The sequence below is a fragment of the Trachurus japonicus genome, chromosome 6, assembly GCF_045865225.1.
Source record: "Trachurus japonicus isolate A0001 chromosome 6, Traja_1.0".
In the NCBI taxonomy this organism is placed as follows: Eukaryota; Metazoa; Chordata; class Actinopteri; order Carangiformes; family Carangidae; genus Trachurus; species Trachurus japonicus.
In genome coordinates this window covers 19,539,380-19,556,259 of record NC_140912.1, presented here as the reverse complement: position 1 = coordinate 19,556,259, position 16,880 = coordinate 19,539,380, and the positions used below count along the sequence as shown (strand labels likewise).

At 38.5% G+C, this 16,880-nt stretch overlaps 1 protein-coding gene across 2 annotated transcripts; it reads right to left on the bottom strand.

The window, feature by feature from the left end:
• Positions 1 to 4,439: 4,439 nt before the first annotated feature.
• Positions 4,440 to 12,336, bottom strand: ehf (ets homologous factor). 2 transcript variants are annotated; one of them, XM_085779618.1, is made up of 9 exons: positions 12,143 to 12,336; positions 9,336 to 9,450; positions 8,579 to 8,836; positions 7,416 to 7,460; positions 7,270 to 7,314; positions 7,130 to 7,183; positions 6,943 to 6,987; positions 6,650 to 6,845; positions 4,440 to 5,276 (listed from the first exon to the last, which is right to left on the bottom strand). In XM_085779618.1, the coding sequence occupies exons 2-9, from the start codon at positions 9,409 to 9,411 to the stop codon at positions 5,177 to 5,179; spliced, it is 819 nt and encodes a 272-aa protein (XP_085635744.1). In that variant the 5' UTR covers positions 9,412 to 9,450; positions 12,143 to 12,336; the 3' UTR covers positions 4,440 to 5,176. The 2 variants fall into 2 exon arrangements, with proteins under 2 accessions (XP_085635744.1, XP_085635745.1); XM_085779619.1 differs by having other exon boundaries at positions 8,771 to 8,836.
• Between the last annotated feature and the right edge of the window lie 4,544 nt (positions 12,337 to 16,880).

The following is a 16,880-nucleotide window of genomic DNA, read 5'->3' as shown; positions in this document are numbered from 1 at the left end:
CAATAACTATGTAACAAAGGATGTATTATTCCTTTGCTCCCCTAGACACTTTTTAAAATACGTTTCTTCCATGTGACAGGACTTATTCAAGCCAAGATGTGAAAGTACTGTGTGGTGAAGTGAACTGAATTTTGTTTGTGAGTAGGAGTTTTCCAGACATGTGGAAAAAAACAATGCCCGGCATGGAAATCTGCACATGACATCACACAACAAGGAAATCATTAGGCGAGTTAAAGGTCATGGGGTATGTGGGGAAACTAATATTAATAGAAAGCATACACATCTGAGCAGGAAATTGGTTTCAGAAGAGGCATGACAAAACATCCTTCCATTGCCATGAACACTTCCTCATATTTTGACCTCATCAAAAAAAAAAAAACTGTCAATCACCCATTTACTGTGAGTTGTTTATACTAGTACTTTGACACCTGGGTTTGCCTATATTACATAAATGCAGAATGAGTTGTACGATTCCCAATTGTTAACTCCTCATCAGTGCAACCAAACTTTGGTAATCTTGTTTTACCTTGATGCCTTCCCACACTTTTCCATAGATACATATGTAAAATACACACACACACACACACACACACACACACACATTCACATGCAGATGATTCATCGGGGGCAACTTAGAGACAAGGACACTTTTGACATGTTGACCAGTACAATGCAGTTCCAAACCCCTGACTTTCTGATTAGTGGACAAACTGCTCAGCCCTGAGCCATTGCTACACACACAACTTTTTATTTGTCTTGTTTTCTAAATGGGCAGTGAACTGCAACGCACAACACCCCACAAAAAGCAAAACTGCATCCTTGACACAGTTTTAATCTGTCCAGCTCACAGTTTGGACTGAATGCCTCATAATTCCATTTGAGTGTGAAGTGAAAATGATGAGGCAACCTGATAAGCCTGGCCTGTATATCTGCTGAGAGAACACAATAGGGCCACTGAGCAGTCATGGGATGGGCACAAAACCTCAGCTGGTTGTCTTTATGCCCATGCTTAGGCTATCTTTCATCACTTCCTTGTTCTCCCTCTTTCATCTATCTGATTGAATTAATGTTTCCCCTTTTAAATAATAAAATAGGCCTTGCGTGGCTCATTCAAATCTGAAAATAATTTACTGACAATAGGAGATAAAGGCACTTGTGGACTGATACTGCATATTGTTTCTGGCAAAACAGAGGCAACCATTGTCTCATCTAGCCTAGTGTGACACACCACACAGGTGACCTTTTTTTCCCTCATCTACCCAGATACTACTTGGTCTTCTGAGGTGCACAGGTTTTATTTTTTTCCCCCTTCCTTCACAGATCTATTATAACCAGTTTGGGTGCATGCTTGCTTACGTGCCATCAATGCCTGCTGCCAGTGCCCTAAAACCAAATGTTGTAAATACCAGTCATGCTGGTTTAACGGTACTTATTAAATCATCTCATAATTACAGGTAACTTTGAAGAATAATTAAGGTCAGACACGTCAATGAATCACACACCTTGTGGCATAAAGTGCCGTGCATGTTACAGTGTCATGATTTCAATCAAATGTCAGTGGCTGACATGGAAGCTTGCACACTGCAGACATGCCAAGTTTGCATTCACAGGGCAGTAGCTGGGTAGGAAAATCAAGCACCTGTCTCTCTGAGCCGCCAAGACCAGATCAGTCTAGATGATTTGCCTAACTGTTCACTTATCTTCAGTCAGTTACATCAAACATGCTCCCATATTGCAGCTCAGCAGCATTTGCACTGTTAAAAAAATAAAAGTGAGACCAGATTGCATTCTTTAATTCCTAACTTCCCTTCTGATTACTCAATCGAAACTACCATTAATATCCATGGCTACTTCTTTATGTAATATTAATGTTCATGGACAATGCACAGTGTCTCAAAGCTATGGCAATGCAATACAATGAAGCATTTGAGCTAATGGTTAAATAATATGTTTCCTGTCAAGAAGAACACATTTTTTTTAAACTTAAAAAAAAAAATTAACTGTCAGGGCAGTTGATTGAGCTTGAAAATAAAAGGTTTTGGTGATTTTTGAACAATATAAAATATATAAATTGTTCTAGTCAAACCTACTTGATATCAGTTCAGTTTTAGGCCTACTGAGATGATTTACGTAACTTTCCAATTCTCCAGCTGAGTCACCACAACCTAATTCAACATGTGTTTTGAAAAATATTTAGGTTAAGTTGTCTGCACTTGAGGGCATGAGGCCATGACATTCCTACAGGAAAGACACAAACTATTAACTCTCAAACAATGTATGCTGGGAATGCTGCTGTAATATGCTAATGTGTGTCTTTCAAAACATAACGTAATGAGTTGAACAAATGCATTTCATTTCAAACCCAGACATCAAGTTAGAGCAGCTCACATTTTATATATGTTGGCCTCATCAAAAAAACTAAAATGAAAACTTGACTGTCAATCACCCATTTACTGTGAGTTGTTTACACTAGTACTTTGACACCTGGGTTCATAAATACAGAACGAGTTGTACAAGTCCCAGTTGTTAACTCCTTATCAGTGCAACCAAACTTTGGTAATCTTGTTAGTTTTACCTTGATGCCCTCCTATACTTTTCCATACAGATGCATATGGGAAAATGCATACACAACATCAGTAACTTGGAGACAAGGACACTTTTGACATGTTGACCAGTACAATCCAGTTCCAAACCACTGACTTTCTGATTAGTGGACAAACTGCTCTGGCCTTGAGCCATGGCTACACACACAACTTTTTCTTTTTCTTGTTTTCTCAATGGGCATTGAACTGCAACGCACAACACGCCAGAAATAGCAAAGCTGCATCCATGACACCTAATCTGCCCAGCTCTGTATCTGTGATCTCTTTTCTATACTTGTGTAATGTTAACAAGAAAAAAACAAACAGATTCCACCAAAGTGTTTTGTATATGAACAAGTGAAACATTAATCACAGGACCATTTAATGTTGTATATGTTTCAAACTAAAAGTACATGTTGGTAATTTCAAGTGTGTCTTCAGAGAATCTAAAAATTGCTCCATGTGAATAATGCAATAATGTAGAATCTGAACAATAATGTTGAGCAATTTGATTTGAATTAAAATTCCTGCTTTTTTCATGTTGTGTAACAATATGGCAATCAGCAGCTATTATCTCAATCTAAGCAGAGGTAGGTTTCACAAATTCCAAAACAACAACTAGCAATCAAAATTACACCAAAATCCTCTAATCATAGATGATTTTCTGCCACCAGTGAACAGTTCCCTTTGATAAGACAAGATCATTATCTACTTTTTTACTAAAGACGTGATCTAATTTTCTTCAGCTCACATCACAACATTGTAAGTTTCTGACAATGATGTGTGTGCGAGCAGAGCGACAGACCTGGGATTGGTACAGCAGTGCAGTGGGCAAATTTTGAATCCATTTGGAAAGATGATAACAGAACATTGTGTCAATCAGTGCCACGATATGTAAAGAAGGATCACAAACGTGAGATAAGTCAGAGTGAAGATTAGACACGGATTTGCCTGTGAGCGCAGGTCAGAAAAAGGAGCCGTTTATTGACACTGCCTTAATCTTGTTGGCCATCGAGGCCCAGTCATTCATCCGCTGCCTGTAGGAACCTGCATACCAGCTATGCACTGGCGAACAATGAAGTGTGTGGCACACACTGTCACACACTGTCATGGTAAAACAGAAACCACCTGTACTATCTCTAAGTGCATCAGAACATAGTTTAATGGGAGCAAGGTGTACAGCAGTAGATTTATGTTGCGCTCTGTTGATAGTCTGACCACATTTGGGAAAGAATATTTGCAAATTGTGTTGTAGATTGAAGCCAAAATACTGATTGATATAACTGATTAGAATAACATTGTTCAGTCTCAGTGTACTACAAGACTAGGTCAAAACTAAAAAAAAAAACAAAAGTAGGCTATAAATCTGTTCAAATTCAGATTTTGTAACTGACATGTTGTTTGATAAAATCTCCCAACAGACAAAGACTGTGATGCATTTACAAACACAACACAAGAAACTTAGGAAACTATATTTCAGGCCTTTGCCTTGGTATAGAAGAATCTATGCTAACGACAAAGCCCATTGTGTGTGTGCTGTACCAGATGAGTGACCAGCGCGACCTAAGATAGACTATATTTTCTATTTTTATCTCACACACAGAGCACAGAGTAATTCAGCCTTCATTTACTTAGTTAGTATAACGTCTCTTTATTGATGACTTAGTACCTATCCTTTAATACATAATGAACGTAGTTAATTTGCTGCAATGTTGTGGAGGCTAAAGTGCTCCTCTGTTTCCCAGCAGATCCCAAGCGACCAGGTAAACCAGGGCAACTTGATAACTCAGTGGTTGAAGAACCATTCAGTCAGTCAGTCAGCCAGCCAGTCAGGGATATTGATGTTCAGTCAAAAATAGCTTTCATAAAATAAAAACAATCACAAACTTTATTCTTATTAAACATAAACAAACATTTACACACTTATTTTACATGTCAGTAAATGAAAACGATGAAATGAGCCAAATAAGACAAACCACAGTGTTATATTGCCATAAATATTTGCACCTTATCACCTGTTTCTGTATCCTTTTTTAGTTATTGCTACATTTTTCTAATTCACATTTTATGTTCATTATCATTTCTTCTTCTTTTTTATGTAGAGATCAGGCATTCTTCCTGCAGGATACTTCACATTATCAGTGTCAACACTAAATATACATCTGTTTGCTACTTGTGCTTGAACGTTATATGAACAACATGTGCTCCTGTGGGATGTATGTGATTTAGATAAAAAAAACAAACAAACAAAAAAAAAAAGCAAAAAAATAAAAATAAAAAACATTCATCAGGTCGTGTTTTGGTTTTGTGTCAGTTTTGATATTGGTTTCTTCAATATAGTATTTTCTTAACACGTGCCTGTGAGGTTTCAGTGCTGGCATGTACATATAATAAGAAAATGTATTTTAATAAGGCACAGAACAGCTCAGTGCAGTGTCACAAAGAGACAAAGTGAAAGGGAAAAAATAATGAAGCAAACACACAAGTATCAACAAATGTGTAAACATTTCAAACTTTTTTTTTTTATCAAAACAGCAAATAAAATGAAACATCACATTTGCAGACATTAAATAAAACATAAATTAATGAAACTGTCACTTCTCTGTCTCCCTCCATCCTCTTGCATTCCTTCCAAACTTGTAAACGAGTCTGCGTCCATCTACCCGTTCTAGGATTTCCCTTTTGTAGTAATATCTGTAACAAAGGACAGATGTCATTACTGGTAAATTGATTTCAAAATGAACTCATGAAAGATAGCCAAAGCATATTTGATTTATACCTGGCTAATGCATGATTTTAAACTGCTTCCATGTTTTTCACCTGGCAGTTTAATTGCTTTAAATGCTTTTGTTAAATGACATCTCAGCTGCTTTTATTTTGTCTGTCAGCATACCTTTACAAATGAGGCATGAATTGACAGTTCAGCGTCATTTGGTTATACCTGAGGAGGTTTCTGTGTGAGTGACACAGCCTCTTCTTATTCATTTATATAAAAAGTTGGATAATTTGATTATAATTACCACATCTGAGTATTTGATAGAGTATGTGATGAAAGAATGAGAAGAAGGACATTGGCTATTTAATCATTTTAAATCACTCTATCATCCAATCACAATATCCTTTTAAATATATTTTTTTCTAGTTTGGTCATTAATTATCCCTGTAAATGGATGTTAATAGGTTTTTAGAGAAAAAATACACAAATGGAAAATGATAACGTAATCCTTCGTTAACAATATCTTTAAGATTTCCTTTAGAGATAGGTCCAATAATGCATTTAAATAACTTTTGGATGGTGCATGTTTCTTGAGTTAATGGAAGTAATTTAAATGAAAGGAATTGTTTGAAACCAAGTTAGAGTGGTTCTTATGCCTTTGCATTTGTTATTCATAACTGAGAGGACCAATCTGTTCGGTGATGCCATCAAGCTGCAAATCATTTTGCCGCATCACAGTAAATAGAAAATCAGCTTTGTGGTCACAGTGACAATACCTGTGGGCACATTTTGTAGTTCCCAGTGGTTTGCACTACAATGAAATTAAGCTCATTAGATTAGCTAATTTGAATGTAACGCTGTGTGACTATTGCAGCAGAAAGGAAGATTTTTGGAGGAGAGATTTCAGTTTATTTGGAGAGAAAAAAAAGTGAAACTTGTAGCAGTTCAAAAATGACTCCATTTAGGTAATCAGCAATGGGGATGGTAAATATGTGTTTTAAAGGCTAGAGTTCTTTGGTTTTAGATGCATAACTTTTAATGATGTCACCAATAGACTATTAGGTAAATAGGATTAGGAACAATGCAGTGTGAAATTTATTCTTCATCACAGTGTTTACCAGCTATTGCTAAACTGAAGAAAACCCCAATGTAAATGGAGGGTGTTGACTTATTAAAAGGGCACGGAGCTTTATTTGTCCCACTTTCACAACCTTGACGGGAAAAATTACAAAAAAGCTGTGTCACAGCATTTGGTGGCTACAGTCTCGGTGCCTGTGTGACTGTATGTTTATGGTATGCAAACCTGAGGGTTTTATATTTGTGTAACAGTGTGATAGCTGTTTGTGTGTACCTCATTGCCCGACTTAGTTTCTCATAAGTCATGCTGCTGTTATTCTTCTTCTTGCCCCATAACTGTGCCACCGCTTCTGACTTCAGGAAGCGGAAAACCCCCTCTGTTCGATCCTCCCACTTGATCAATCCTGGGTTTCGCTCTGGGTTCAGTAGAATGTCCCTGATGAACTCCCACAAGTGTGTTCCTCGTGGGTCTGTGGGATTAGGGGAGTAGGTTCAAGAGGATTATATACATATAAATTCTGGAAAGAAAATATAATGAAAATGCAATTATATATGTGTCAAACTTACTGTGTTTTTTGACCTGATGTGGGCGGCTGTAAGATCTTTTTATGTCTGAGGAACAGAAATGAAATTATTTTTGAATGTTGTTGTGGAATCCTTTTCTTTATCCCATTTGAAGTAGGATCATGTGATCAGGCTTTAATATGATAGCATAGGAGAGCACATTTATGTTGGATGTATCATAATCCCTCACCAGGACTAGATGGGGTGGAAGAGGCTACAGGGTGAATTGCTGGATCGTAGATCTCTAAGGAAAAAAACAAGTTTATCTGTTATATGATTTTGAATACAGCAATAGTTGTACAGTAGCAATGACAAAGACATCTACAATACCTCCAGGTGGATAGCTGACATCTGGAAAAGGACAGGAGAAATCTACTGTAAAAGAAAAAAAAGAAGGGAAAATGAATATTTTAATATTCTTTACTGTCTGTCTGTTCTATTTTATTTGCTCATAAAATTAATTGAGAGACTCTTACATTCTGGTTTGAGTTCCAGTTGACCTATTTCCACATGGTACTGGCCTGTGTGGAGATGAGAAGGAGAAATATAACACCAGCAGGAATGAGGAAACTAAAATCATCAGTGTTATGAAATACTTGAAGATTCATCGTTCACATTCACATTCATTGTGAGACATCAAATATATGAACCAAGCCATTGTATAAACCACTAAAAGTCCCTCTTTGGCCCTGCGTTGCATGTTAAACTGTGAGGCAGTCTGGGATTTCTTTCTTTATGTGAAATTCAGACACTGTTTCAGAGGCTTAAACAAGTGGGCAGTGCTACACCTACGGCCAATGCCAAAACATCTCACTAAACAGGGTAATTTATAATAGTGAGAGTAATTGAAAAATTACACATCACACTGTTCTTCACCCTTTAGAGAATCAGAGGTACAGTAGTCACAGTTTACAGCAGGAAGTAACATAGTAATTAAAGTTTTGATTATCACTGGGTCTAATAATTCTGGATCTTACCTACAACACTCGCTTCAACTTGGGTGGTAATTTACCCAGATATTAACGATCAATTTGACTATTGTATTAAATTTACATTATACAACATCTTGGCCTAAATTCTCCAGCTGGCTTCTTACGGACAGCAATAACAATAGCAGTATTGTGCACTTGTTTGGTTTCCCCTAACCTGGAGGTTAAACCTGTAATGCCTGGTCTACTCTACTGTTGTTTTGAAATGCCAAATTCTCAGAAATGACATGATGATATCATTTACTACATTTGTATTCCTTTAGCTTCTTCTAGGTAACATCTACAGAATTACAAAGGTGAAGCCTCAGGCCTGTGAACTGCAATAAACCTCAAACTCTAATTAAAAAAAACAGTGGATGAACCAGTTCTCAGCTTGTTTCCTAGCTTCACACCCCCTCTGTGCTTTGTTAGAAGATCCACTCCAGTAAGAGCAAACAACAAATCCATCATCTCCCTTACTTTAAGCAGTCCTTCACCCCTTTACAGCACCATGCAGTGCGACCCCTGACCGGCTCTGTGATCCCTTCTCAGCATCACTTCATCACAACTGCTGCAGACCCAGCTCGAATCACACAGCTCCTCTTTTACTGGGACTAATCACCATCCTTTCTTTCACCCCCTTTTAGCCCCCCTCAGACTTTCAGACGCACCGCTCCACTTGAGCTCTGTGATGCTGTGGAAGAGAATGGGTCCCATGCTGCCGGCAGCACGGATGAAATCCTGGTAGCTCAGGCTGCAGAGCTGATGGCCGTCCATGTCAAAGTTTTGGAAGGGAATGTTGGAGGCATCGATCTGGTGCATGTCCATGACTTGCTGCAGCCACTCCCACACCTGGTACTTACTCCAGAACTGAGGCTGGGAGTCGTGAGGCCACAGACGACTTGTGTAACCAGACATCATCATCGGCACTGGAGAGACACACAAGTGAATGAAAACATCCTAAAGACCCCATTTGTCTTCATCAATGAATTAATTTAGTTTTATGTAAATAGCATCTGATGAGGGAAACATGAATTCCACTACCTAATCTATTTATCAATAATTTATCTAAAGAGCAGTTTACAGGAAGAGCTGTTGAACTGCTTCTCAGCTGGGAATCCCTAATTCATGCCTTGTGTTTCTGAGCTCTGCAATCAGCAGGTGAGCAATACATCAGCAGTTAATTCTTGAATGATTTTCATTTTACATTGCAGTTTCACAAGCAATGAGAGAGCACTGGATTGTTGAACAGAGAGCAATCAGAATCCTTCAGCAGAACAAATTAGCATATTTTCTTGAGGCATTTTAGGATATTATTCAGACAGTTTAATTAACTGATTCACGTCGGTAAAGAGTGCATACATAATGCCTACAAGGCATACAGCAGGATTCATGATGAGTGCATTTGTGTGGGCATAAAAGCCTCACCATCAGGGTAGGAGTTGGTTGGGCCCCAGGTTGTGGGCAGTTGGCTGTCCAGGGTGGTGGATGGAGTAACGCTCATGTTGCAGCTTCTACTCTCTGATGTACCATGGCCCAGGGGCTGAGACAGGAGAGGAGTAATTGATTGTTTGTACAGATTAAAAAGGAAACAATATTCTTCAAAGACTTAGGTCATCATCTGATAAAACAACAAACAAACATGTTACATTATGATTTTGCTATAAAAAAATACTTTTTGAAACTCATTTGATATATTAATACAAGTTTCCCAAATACACTGAACTGAAACTCATTACACTGTGTCAGCGATGTATAAAATAAGTGCTAATGAAACTCAAATATTGCGACATCACAATGCATTAGCAGCTGGCTTTTGCCATGTTGTTGTCTGTCACTGCAGTTAGCACTCGAAATCTGCAAAGTAGAAGATCATTGGGTGATGTTTTTACAGTAATCATAGGTGTGGACCAGTTAACCAACCCTGAAGTCATCACGATTATGAAGCTAAACTGCATAAATGAGTTGATTTAATCAATTTAAAACATTAGCCATGCCTAATAAGCCACTAAAATGTAATAAATCTTAGAAACTCTATGCGAGCACAGTTAATGGGTTGTTTGAGCTGTCCATTGGACAAAGTTACGGATGAATAAATCATCTGGGTTTTTACGCTTTAATGGAGGTTTATTTGTTTTTACACAGTGTAAAATTGCAATTTCCATCTGTTTGTCACTTTTATAATTGTAATATTATTGTATAATAATAATATTTCTTTTGGACTGCTTGTTATGTCTTCACTTCAGTAAATGCTCAAAGTGCATTATGTAACAGAAACTAGCAGTACATGTTTCTGATGGTGTTATGTTTTCAACACAACGATTTCACATAATTAAAGCTGCCTAATCCCTTGTGAGGTGATTTAATGTTTTGCAAAGGCTGCACTCCCTCTCTCGAATGCTTCACACTTGCAATTACTACTGAGAGGTTTGCAGGGCTGTATACATATAGAAAATAAAGACATGTTTCAGACTCAGCCACAAATATATTTGCATCTCATGTAAATAAAGCCTGTCAGAATTATAGCAGCTCCAGTGTTGTGCCCAATTGGAGTGGGAGAAGTGTTGCACACTCACACACAATAGCTGAGTCATGTCTGACACTGCCAGGACCTGGTTTTATGTATCTTTGTGAAGTTACATGGAAATGGATTCTGAATGTGTGAGACATGACACATAGTTTGCCAAAGTGCTTAGTTTTTAACATTGCTGCCAAAATAAACGAACACGTTCCATTCTACCATCCACGTTCTACTTTTCATTTCCTTGTGTTCTATCATTAATTCATTCGCTCTATCAATGCCCCTTTTGTGTGTGTGTGTGTCTGTGTGTGTGTGTGATGGCTTCATTTGTTTTAAGTTGTGCTTTAAGATTGTGCTTTAAATAGGACATTAATCCTATGTCTAAGATGACAAATGTAAAAAAAAAAAAATTGGTTTGTGACAGTTAGGTCAGTGTCGTAAAATATTATTGTGTTATCATATCATTGAACTCAAAGTTCAACAGGAGTGACATCTGTTTCCAACTAATTCTTAACACAGTGACCCATACTGCACCTGCCCCCCTTACAGGTCTTGGTTATGCCTTTATGGTGGGCTATAAATAAACTGATGCCAAGCCTTGTCACACATTTCAACAGTAAATACTTTGCTGCCAGTTGAACAGATCCATGACATGCTGACAGGGTACTGATCTCCTTAAAGGTCTGGTGAAGCAGTTTTATAAAAACCAAAAGTCAAGATTCCTGAATAAGATTTCCCATGGCGACAGGTGTCACATGCCATCATGCCAAAGTAGATCAGCTCCTCAACTGCCAAGTCTGCTCACAGGCTATGTGTGAACCCTCCACAATGTCTCCCTCTGCCAAACAGGTATCTTATCAACAAGGCAAGAGGTTTCTGAGAATACAACGATCACGTAGCAGCCTGACAGGAAAGGAGAGGAAGACATAATCACAGTAATCAATCTATACTCTGTTTGTGGAAAAATCACTCTGAATATGCTTTTGTTATGATGTGACAAGATAAGCATCTCTCATCTGTAGAATTTCACACAGTCCAAGTTCAAGTGCTGTGCCAACCCTTCAGACGACTGTTGGTTTCATTTCTGTGTTACTGCCCACACAATAGCACAGGAGCTAATTTGATACTTTTGTTAGAATACTCTTTCCTTTTTTGCTTTATTTTTTTCATATTTACCTGTTTTTACTGTAAATATTGCTTGGTGACATTAAATACGCAAGCTTTCTGCAACACAAGCAGACTGACGTAGGAGGTGCAGTGTTGCTAATGTGAAAGTGTGCTCAAAAATCACAAGCACGGGTTATTAGATTCAACTCAGTGCATTATTGTGCATTGCACTCCATTAAACTTGTTTTAGCAGTCTGGCAATATTGGTAAATGTGAGGTAATTGCTGACATACATTTAGTCTTTTAGCTATGTCATTATTATATAATTGCGGATTGTTGCAAGAAGAGGAATCATGTGTAAGCCAGCTAAACTGACTAGAAAAGAAAACAAGGAAAGCATTTCTTGCTATACACAAAAAAAGAAAAAAAAAACATTCCTGAATATCCATATCTGCATGAATCACAGAGAAGCAAACATGCCAATAGAAGCATGTCCTTTAGATTTAAATTGCATTAAAACACTAAGCCTTTTAGACCAGTCATCAGTTTGATCATAGCGTGAACTGAAAAGCCCTGTTGGTTTCCCAGCACCAGTATTACAGCTTACCAGAGCAGTAGAATGGGGTCCAATCAGGCCTGAAAGAGGTCTCACGTAGATCCACTCTCAACACAGGTGAATTGAATAAAGTAGTTTCCGAAGATCCCAGTCAGCTTGACTGGACTAATGTTTACAATTAAACAAGATGAGTCCCTTTGCTTCTCAAATGTTTGAATTAACAGATGAAAGTATGCAGGCACACTAGGTGCTGCCCCACCACAATAGCTGTTTTATCCTCCTAACTTCCTTATCCTGCTCCAATTGGTTACCTGTCCAGGCTCATACCAGGTGAGTATTTGCATAATGCACACCCACACACCAACCTCCTACCGTGCACACAACCCACACTGAAATAAAACACACTCACCTGACACATTTTTACATTCCCTGTTGGCACCGTTCTTTCAAACTTATACTCGCAAACACACAAACAAATGCTTACTCAAGCAGAAGGGCACACGCTTGTGATGAGACTTGGATCCAAACACTCTGGAAAAACCCACAGAGGGAGCATTAAATTGCTTAAAGTCACTGCTCATATAGTCGCTTAAAATAGTGTTTAACCTTTAGAGAAATGTTCCCTCGTGTTATTATGTAGTGCAACATTTGTTTTCCTTATTTCATCATGATAAACGAGGTGCTGACAGTTTAGGTAAGAAGACCTAGGAGAATTTGATTCTTTTCCTTTTTGAAAAAAAAAAAAAACATTATCGGTTGTCCGTGTGCTTGAAAAGACTGCAAGAAAATACCCTCATTCCTTTATTGCACCTACAAAAACATCTCTAATTTCCAGCTGGGTTAACACAGTGGCCTTTTTGAGTTTTGCATTTGCAAATCAAGATCATACTTTATGTGATGATAACTAATTAGGGTTAAGCTTATTTTCCCTATGAGCTAGGGATGACCTTGCTTCAATGCATATCAAGCTCTGATTAAGTCTTCAAAGAGCTTCTACCAGCATGCAGTGATCTACAGGCATCTCATTGCAGACTGGCAGTTGACAATTAACTGCGGTATGTGGCCTACAAACAACGACAGGAGCAGAGAATCACAAACAGTTTTGTCGTGCGTGAATTCTTTGGCAGCACTGATATATAGTGAACTGGTTACTTTTCTGGTAATCATATATTTTCCTCTATGAAGAGGACATGAAATACTACAATTGACATGTTGCACTGAAACACTGCAAATGCCGTCAACTAAAAGGAGAAAAAGAATTCATGTCATTGCTCAGATGAGGCACTGTGCACTGCGAGGCTGCTCTAATGAAGAAACTGAATTTGGCACAGATCGCTCTTTTTAAATTCCTCAGAACACGTTTGTCCTGTTTTGTTTTGTTTTTACAGTTGACATCAGTCAAATGCAGAGTCCTTCCAAACTGAAAACGGATAGATTAAATCCCATACATGCTGAGGTAATGTGTCAAAAAAGCATTTTTCCTGAACTTTGCAACCCTTTATAGCTGTTGTTGCCCTGTACTGACAATGATCTCAGGGAGTTCAAACATTCTATTTTTTGCTTGACGCCAATTAGGGTTTGGGCAAAATGTAACATCTTTGATCCGAGATCTAAATCTGATCTGTAGTATTGTACCACTACAAAACCTCTTGGGACCAGAGGTACTAACAGTATGATCTTGATAATTGAAGTGACTTTGAGCAGGGTTGAACTCAATAATAGGCTGCAGCAATGGAGAGGTCTATGAGAGTAAACCAGCTTCCACAGCCTCTTCAGCACAGCCTTGAGGAGGGAAACAGGAGGTAAAACTAAACAGATCAACTCAATGAATGTATTCTTATATAATATGGCTATACCCCAGACAAATAATTACATAAAAGCAATACCAAGTCTTACAACTCAATGAATGTATTCTTATATAATATGGCTATACCCAGACAAATAATTACATAAAAGCAATACCAAGTCTTAATAATTTCAATAAATTTTAAGAAAAATTATAGAACATGCACTGTATTTTTAACCAGAGTATCTTATTACCCCATTAGACTGACATTAATGGTTTTCCTCATTCCATAGATTCCTATGATCAACATACTCCCTTATGTAGTCCGTACAGTTCACACTGCGCTCACTTTAGAAACTCACTCTCCTCCTCTGTGCGTGTGACTTGGACTCCTGCCCACAGCTCAGCCTCAGAGATAATGAGGGAAGTCAGTGTTAGCATGATTATCTCTGAGAGTTCCCCTCATCTCCCCCTGCACGCCAGATCGCAACAGTCCTAATGCTAAAAACCCACCACTACTGATCTCCCTGCAACTCTCTTTGACACAAACGTACCTGCAGAGATTACGGATAACTTGCCTGTGGCCCTCCCCATGGCCTGTATGCTACCTATTTGTAATACAGGTGCTATTTTCTGGATTTTTTTTGGAGCAGGTTCCCATCCTCTTTCTAAAGGGTAAACTGCCTCCAGGGTGTAATTTGGGAACCTAAGCTGCATTTGGTGCCATCCCACTGTGAATGCCTGACCAGATTTTATTGCAGCAAGATTAATACGCCCATCTGCAGTGTACTGAACTCACACTTCTCATTATGGCCGACAGTTTGGCCTGTTTCTCTGCTTCTTTTTTCTATTATTCTTTTGTTTTGTTTTTCTCTATCACACTTTTTTTTTTTGCCATGTCACAAAGAGAACCTTGTATTTGGCATCTCATTTCATGGATCTTCGTTCTGCTTTTTCAGGGTGGATGTGGGTCGACATATGCAGAAGTCCACTGGGGGAATAGTAAAACGGAGAGACAGAGTGGGAGAGATCAAAGTCTGTCATATCAACTTCACTCTGTGTGAGTCACCCCGCCAACATCGTGAGAGGCAGTGAAGACATCCTCCCAGACACAAGAAAATGTCATCAAAATACTGGCATTATAGACAGTGTCATCTATTTTTGAATACAGAGTCAAGTAGAGGCTTATGACACCCTCCAATAATAGTACACTACTGATCCATTTATAAAGAGGCTTATAACTTGCTTAGTGCCACTGTGGAATATTAATGCTTTATTTGTGGATGCGGTCAAAAGTTTCCCTTTGACAGGAAAGGCTGTCAAAGCTGTCAGTCACAAGAAACAGACAAGACAGGAGGAGGGTACAGTTTGCATGCTCTAATGAACAGGAACTTATTAGCAGGAGTATGTCTATTACTGTCCCGCTTGCCTCCCCTCTTTCATTAGCTGCTTATCACGCCCGTTAGTGTCATCTTTAATACTTCACATTTTGATTAGCATATGATCCACAGGAAAAGAAGGAAAAATCATTTTATTAGTGTCAATTACAGCTACAAATTACGATTTCACTGCCTAAATTGTAATTTTACGTTTCCCCCTGTCAAAGAACAATGACTGTGTAATTACAGTAATGAGAAGTGCAACAGAAAAATGAATTATTCACAATCCTCTTCCTTTCCCATTCTTTTGAACTACGCCATTTCTATTTGCTTGGTAAATGGGTGGCCGTATTATCATTCAGCTCAGAGAGCAAAAGTTCTTTATGTCTAACAAGTGATATGTGTAGGTGTAAAAGTGCTAGGGCAGTATGGTAAGGTGCCTTTTCACCTGTACAGTGTCCAAGAGCTTTACTGCTCTTTTTGAGGTGAACTGTAGGTTTCTCCTTGGCCTGTAGGTGACACTGTTGTCTCATAAACTATGGGCATTTGGAAAGCAGGGATTTGTGAGGAGCGAACAACACAGATGTGATATGAGAATGTGTAGCCAATGAAACATGCTTCCTGACAGATATCGACTGCGATACCTATGGATGTTGCTACTCATATGGATTACAGTAAGCTACATACATTATCAGCTCTAACACAGAGGGATAAGAAAGGCAGGCTATGAATGTATGTGTGTGTGTGTGTGTGTGTGTGTGTGTGTGTGTGTGTGTGTGTGTGTGTGAGAGAGAGAGAGAGAGAGAGGGAGAGAGAAAGAGAGAGAGAGAGAGAGAGAGAGAGAGACAGACAGACTAGCTGTACTGTATGCTTTACCATGGGTTTGCCAAAGCTAGAGACAACCCTTTGTGCTTCAATTAACACATCACCAAGATAGACCATCAACACAGTTCTTTCCTGGGCATAAATGATTGCTTGCCTGTCAGTGTCCTAACTGCAGGTAAACCACATCAATCAAACAGCCTGTGTTTTAAAGCAAAGACAGTGAAACCTACCCTGTAGTTTTAACTGCAGACCAGCGTAAATGAGCAGCATCATATTATAGAAAGAGAGTCTTGATCCACAACTACAGTTATATGCCATTGACCACAAAACTATAATGATTAACAGGCTGCTAATCAATGTTTCTATATATTAGGTTAAGCTTTCACAAACTCAGAGACAGTTATGGAATTAATTTCCCTTTCCCCTCAGGTCTATGGAAAACACAGCTATCTAATTCATGAATGTGGTTTTATAGTTACTAATCTTACTGTTTCTTTTGTTTTATTTCACTTATCTCATTATAGTGTCAGTTGCAGGTGCAGCAGCTATTTTAAATCACCGATGCACCGATGCACTATACCTGTTGGCTAACCAGTCAACAATGAACACTGATTGACTCGAGAGTTGGTACTGAGCAAACAGAGAGGAAGGGAGAGTGAATATTGGACAATTTGTCAGGCAGCCAGAAACAAAAGGATGTTAATGTTGATATGTGTCCACTAGTTTGTGAATACTGTAAGAGAAGGATGATGCTATCCTGTTTGCTGAATCTACTCAAGGTGCAGTCAGCAGGATATTA

Bases quoted from the DNA above. Each gene is read 5' to 3' on its own strand.
- ehf (XM_085779618.1), bottom strand. From the start codon at position 9,411: ATGAGCGTTACTCCATCCACCACCCTGGACAGCCAACTGCCCACAACC. The intron at 7,315-7,415 runs GTAAGAGTCTCT...TTTCTTTTACAG, and splicing joins ACTGGAACTCAAACCAGAAT to TAGATTTCTCCTGTCCTTTT. The intron at 7,184-7,269 runs GTATTGTAGATG...TTTTTTCCTTAG, and splicing joins TGTCAGCTATCCACCTGGAG to AGATCTACGATCCAGCAATT.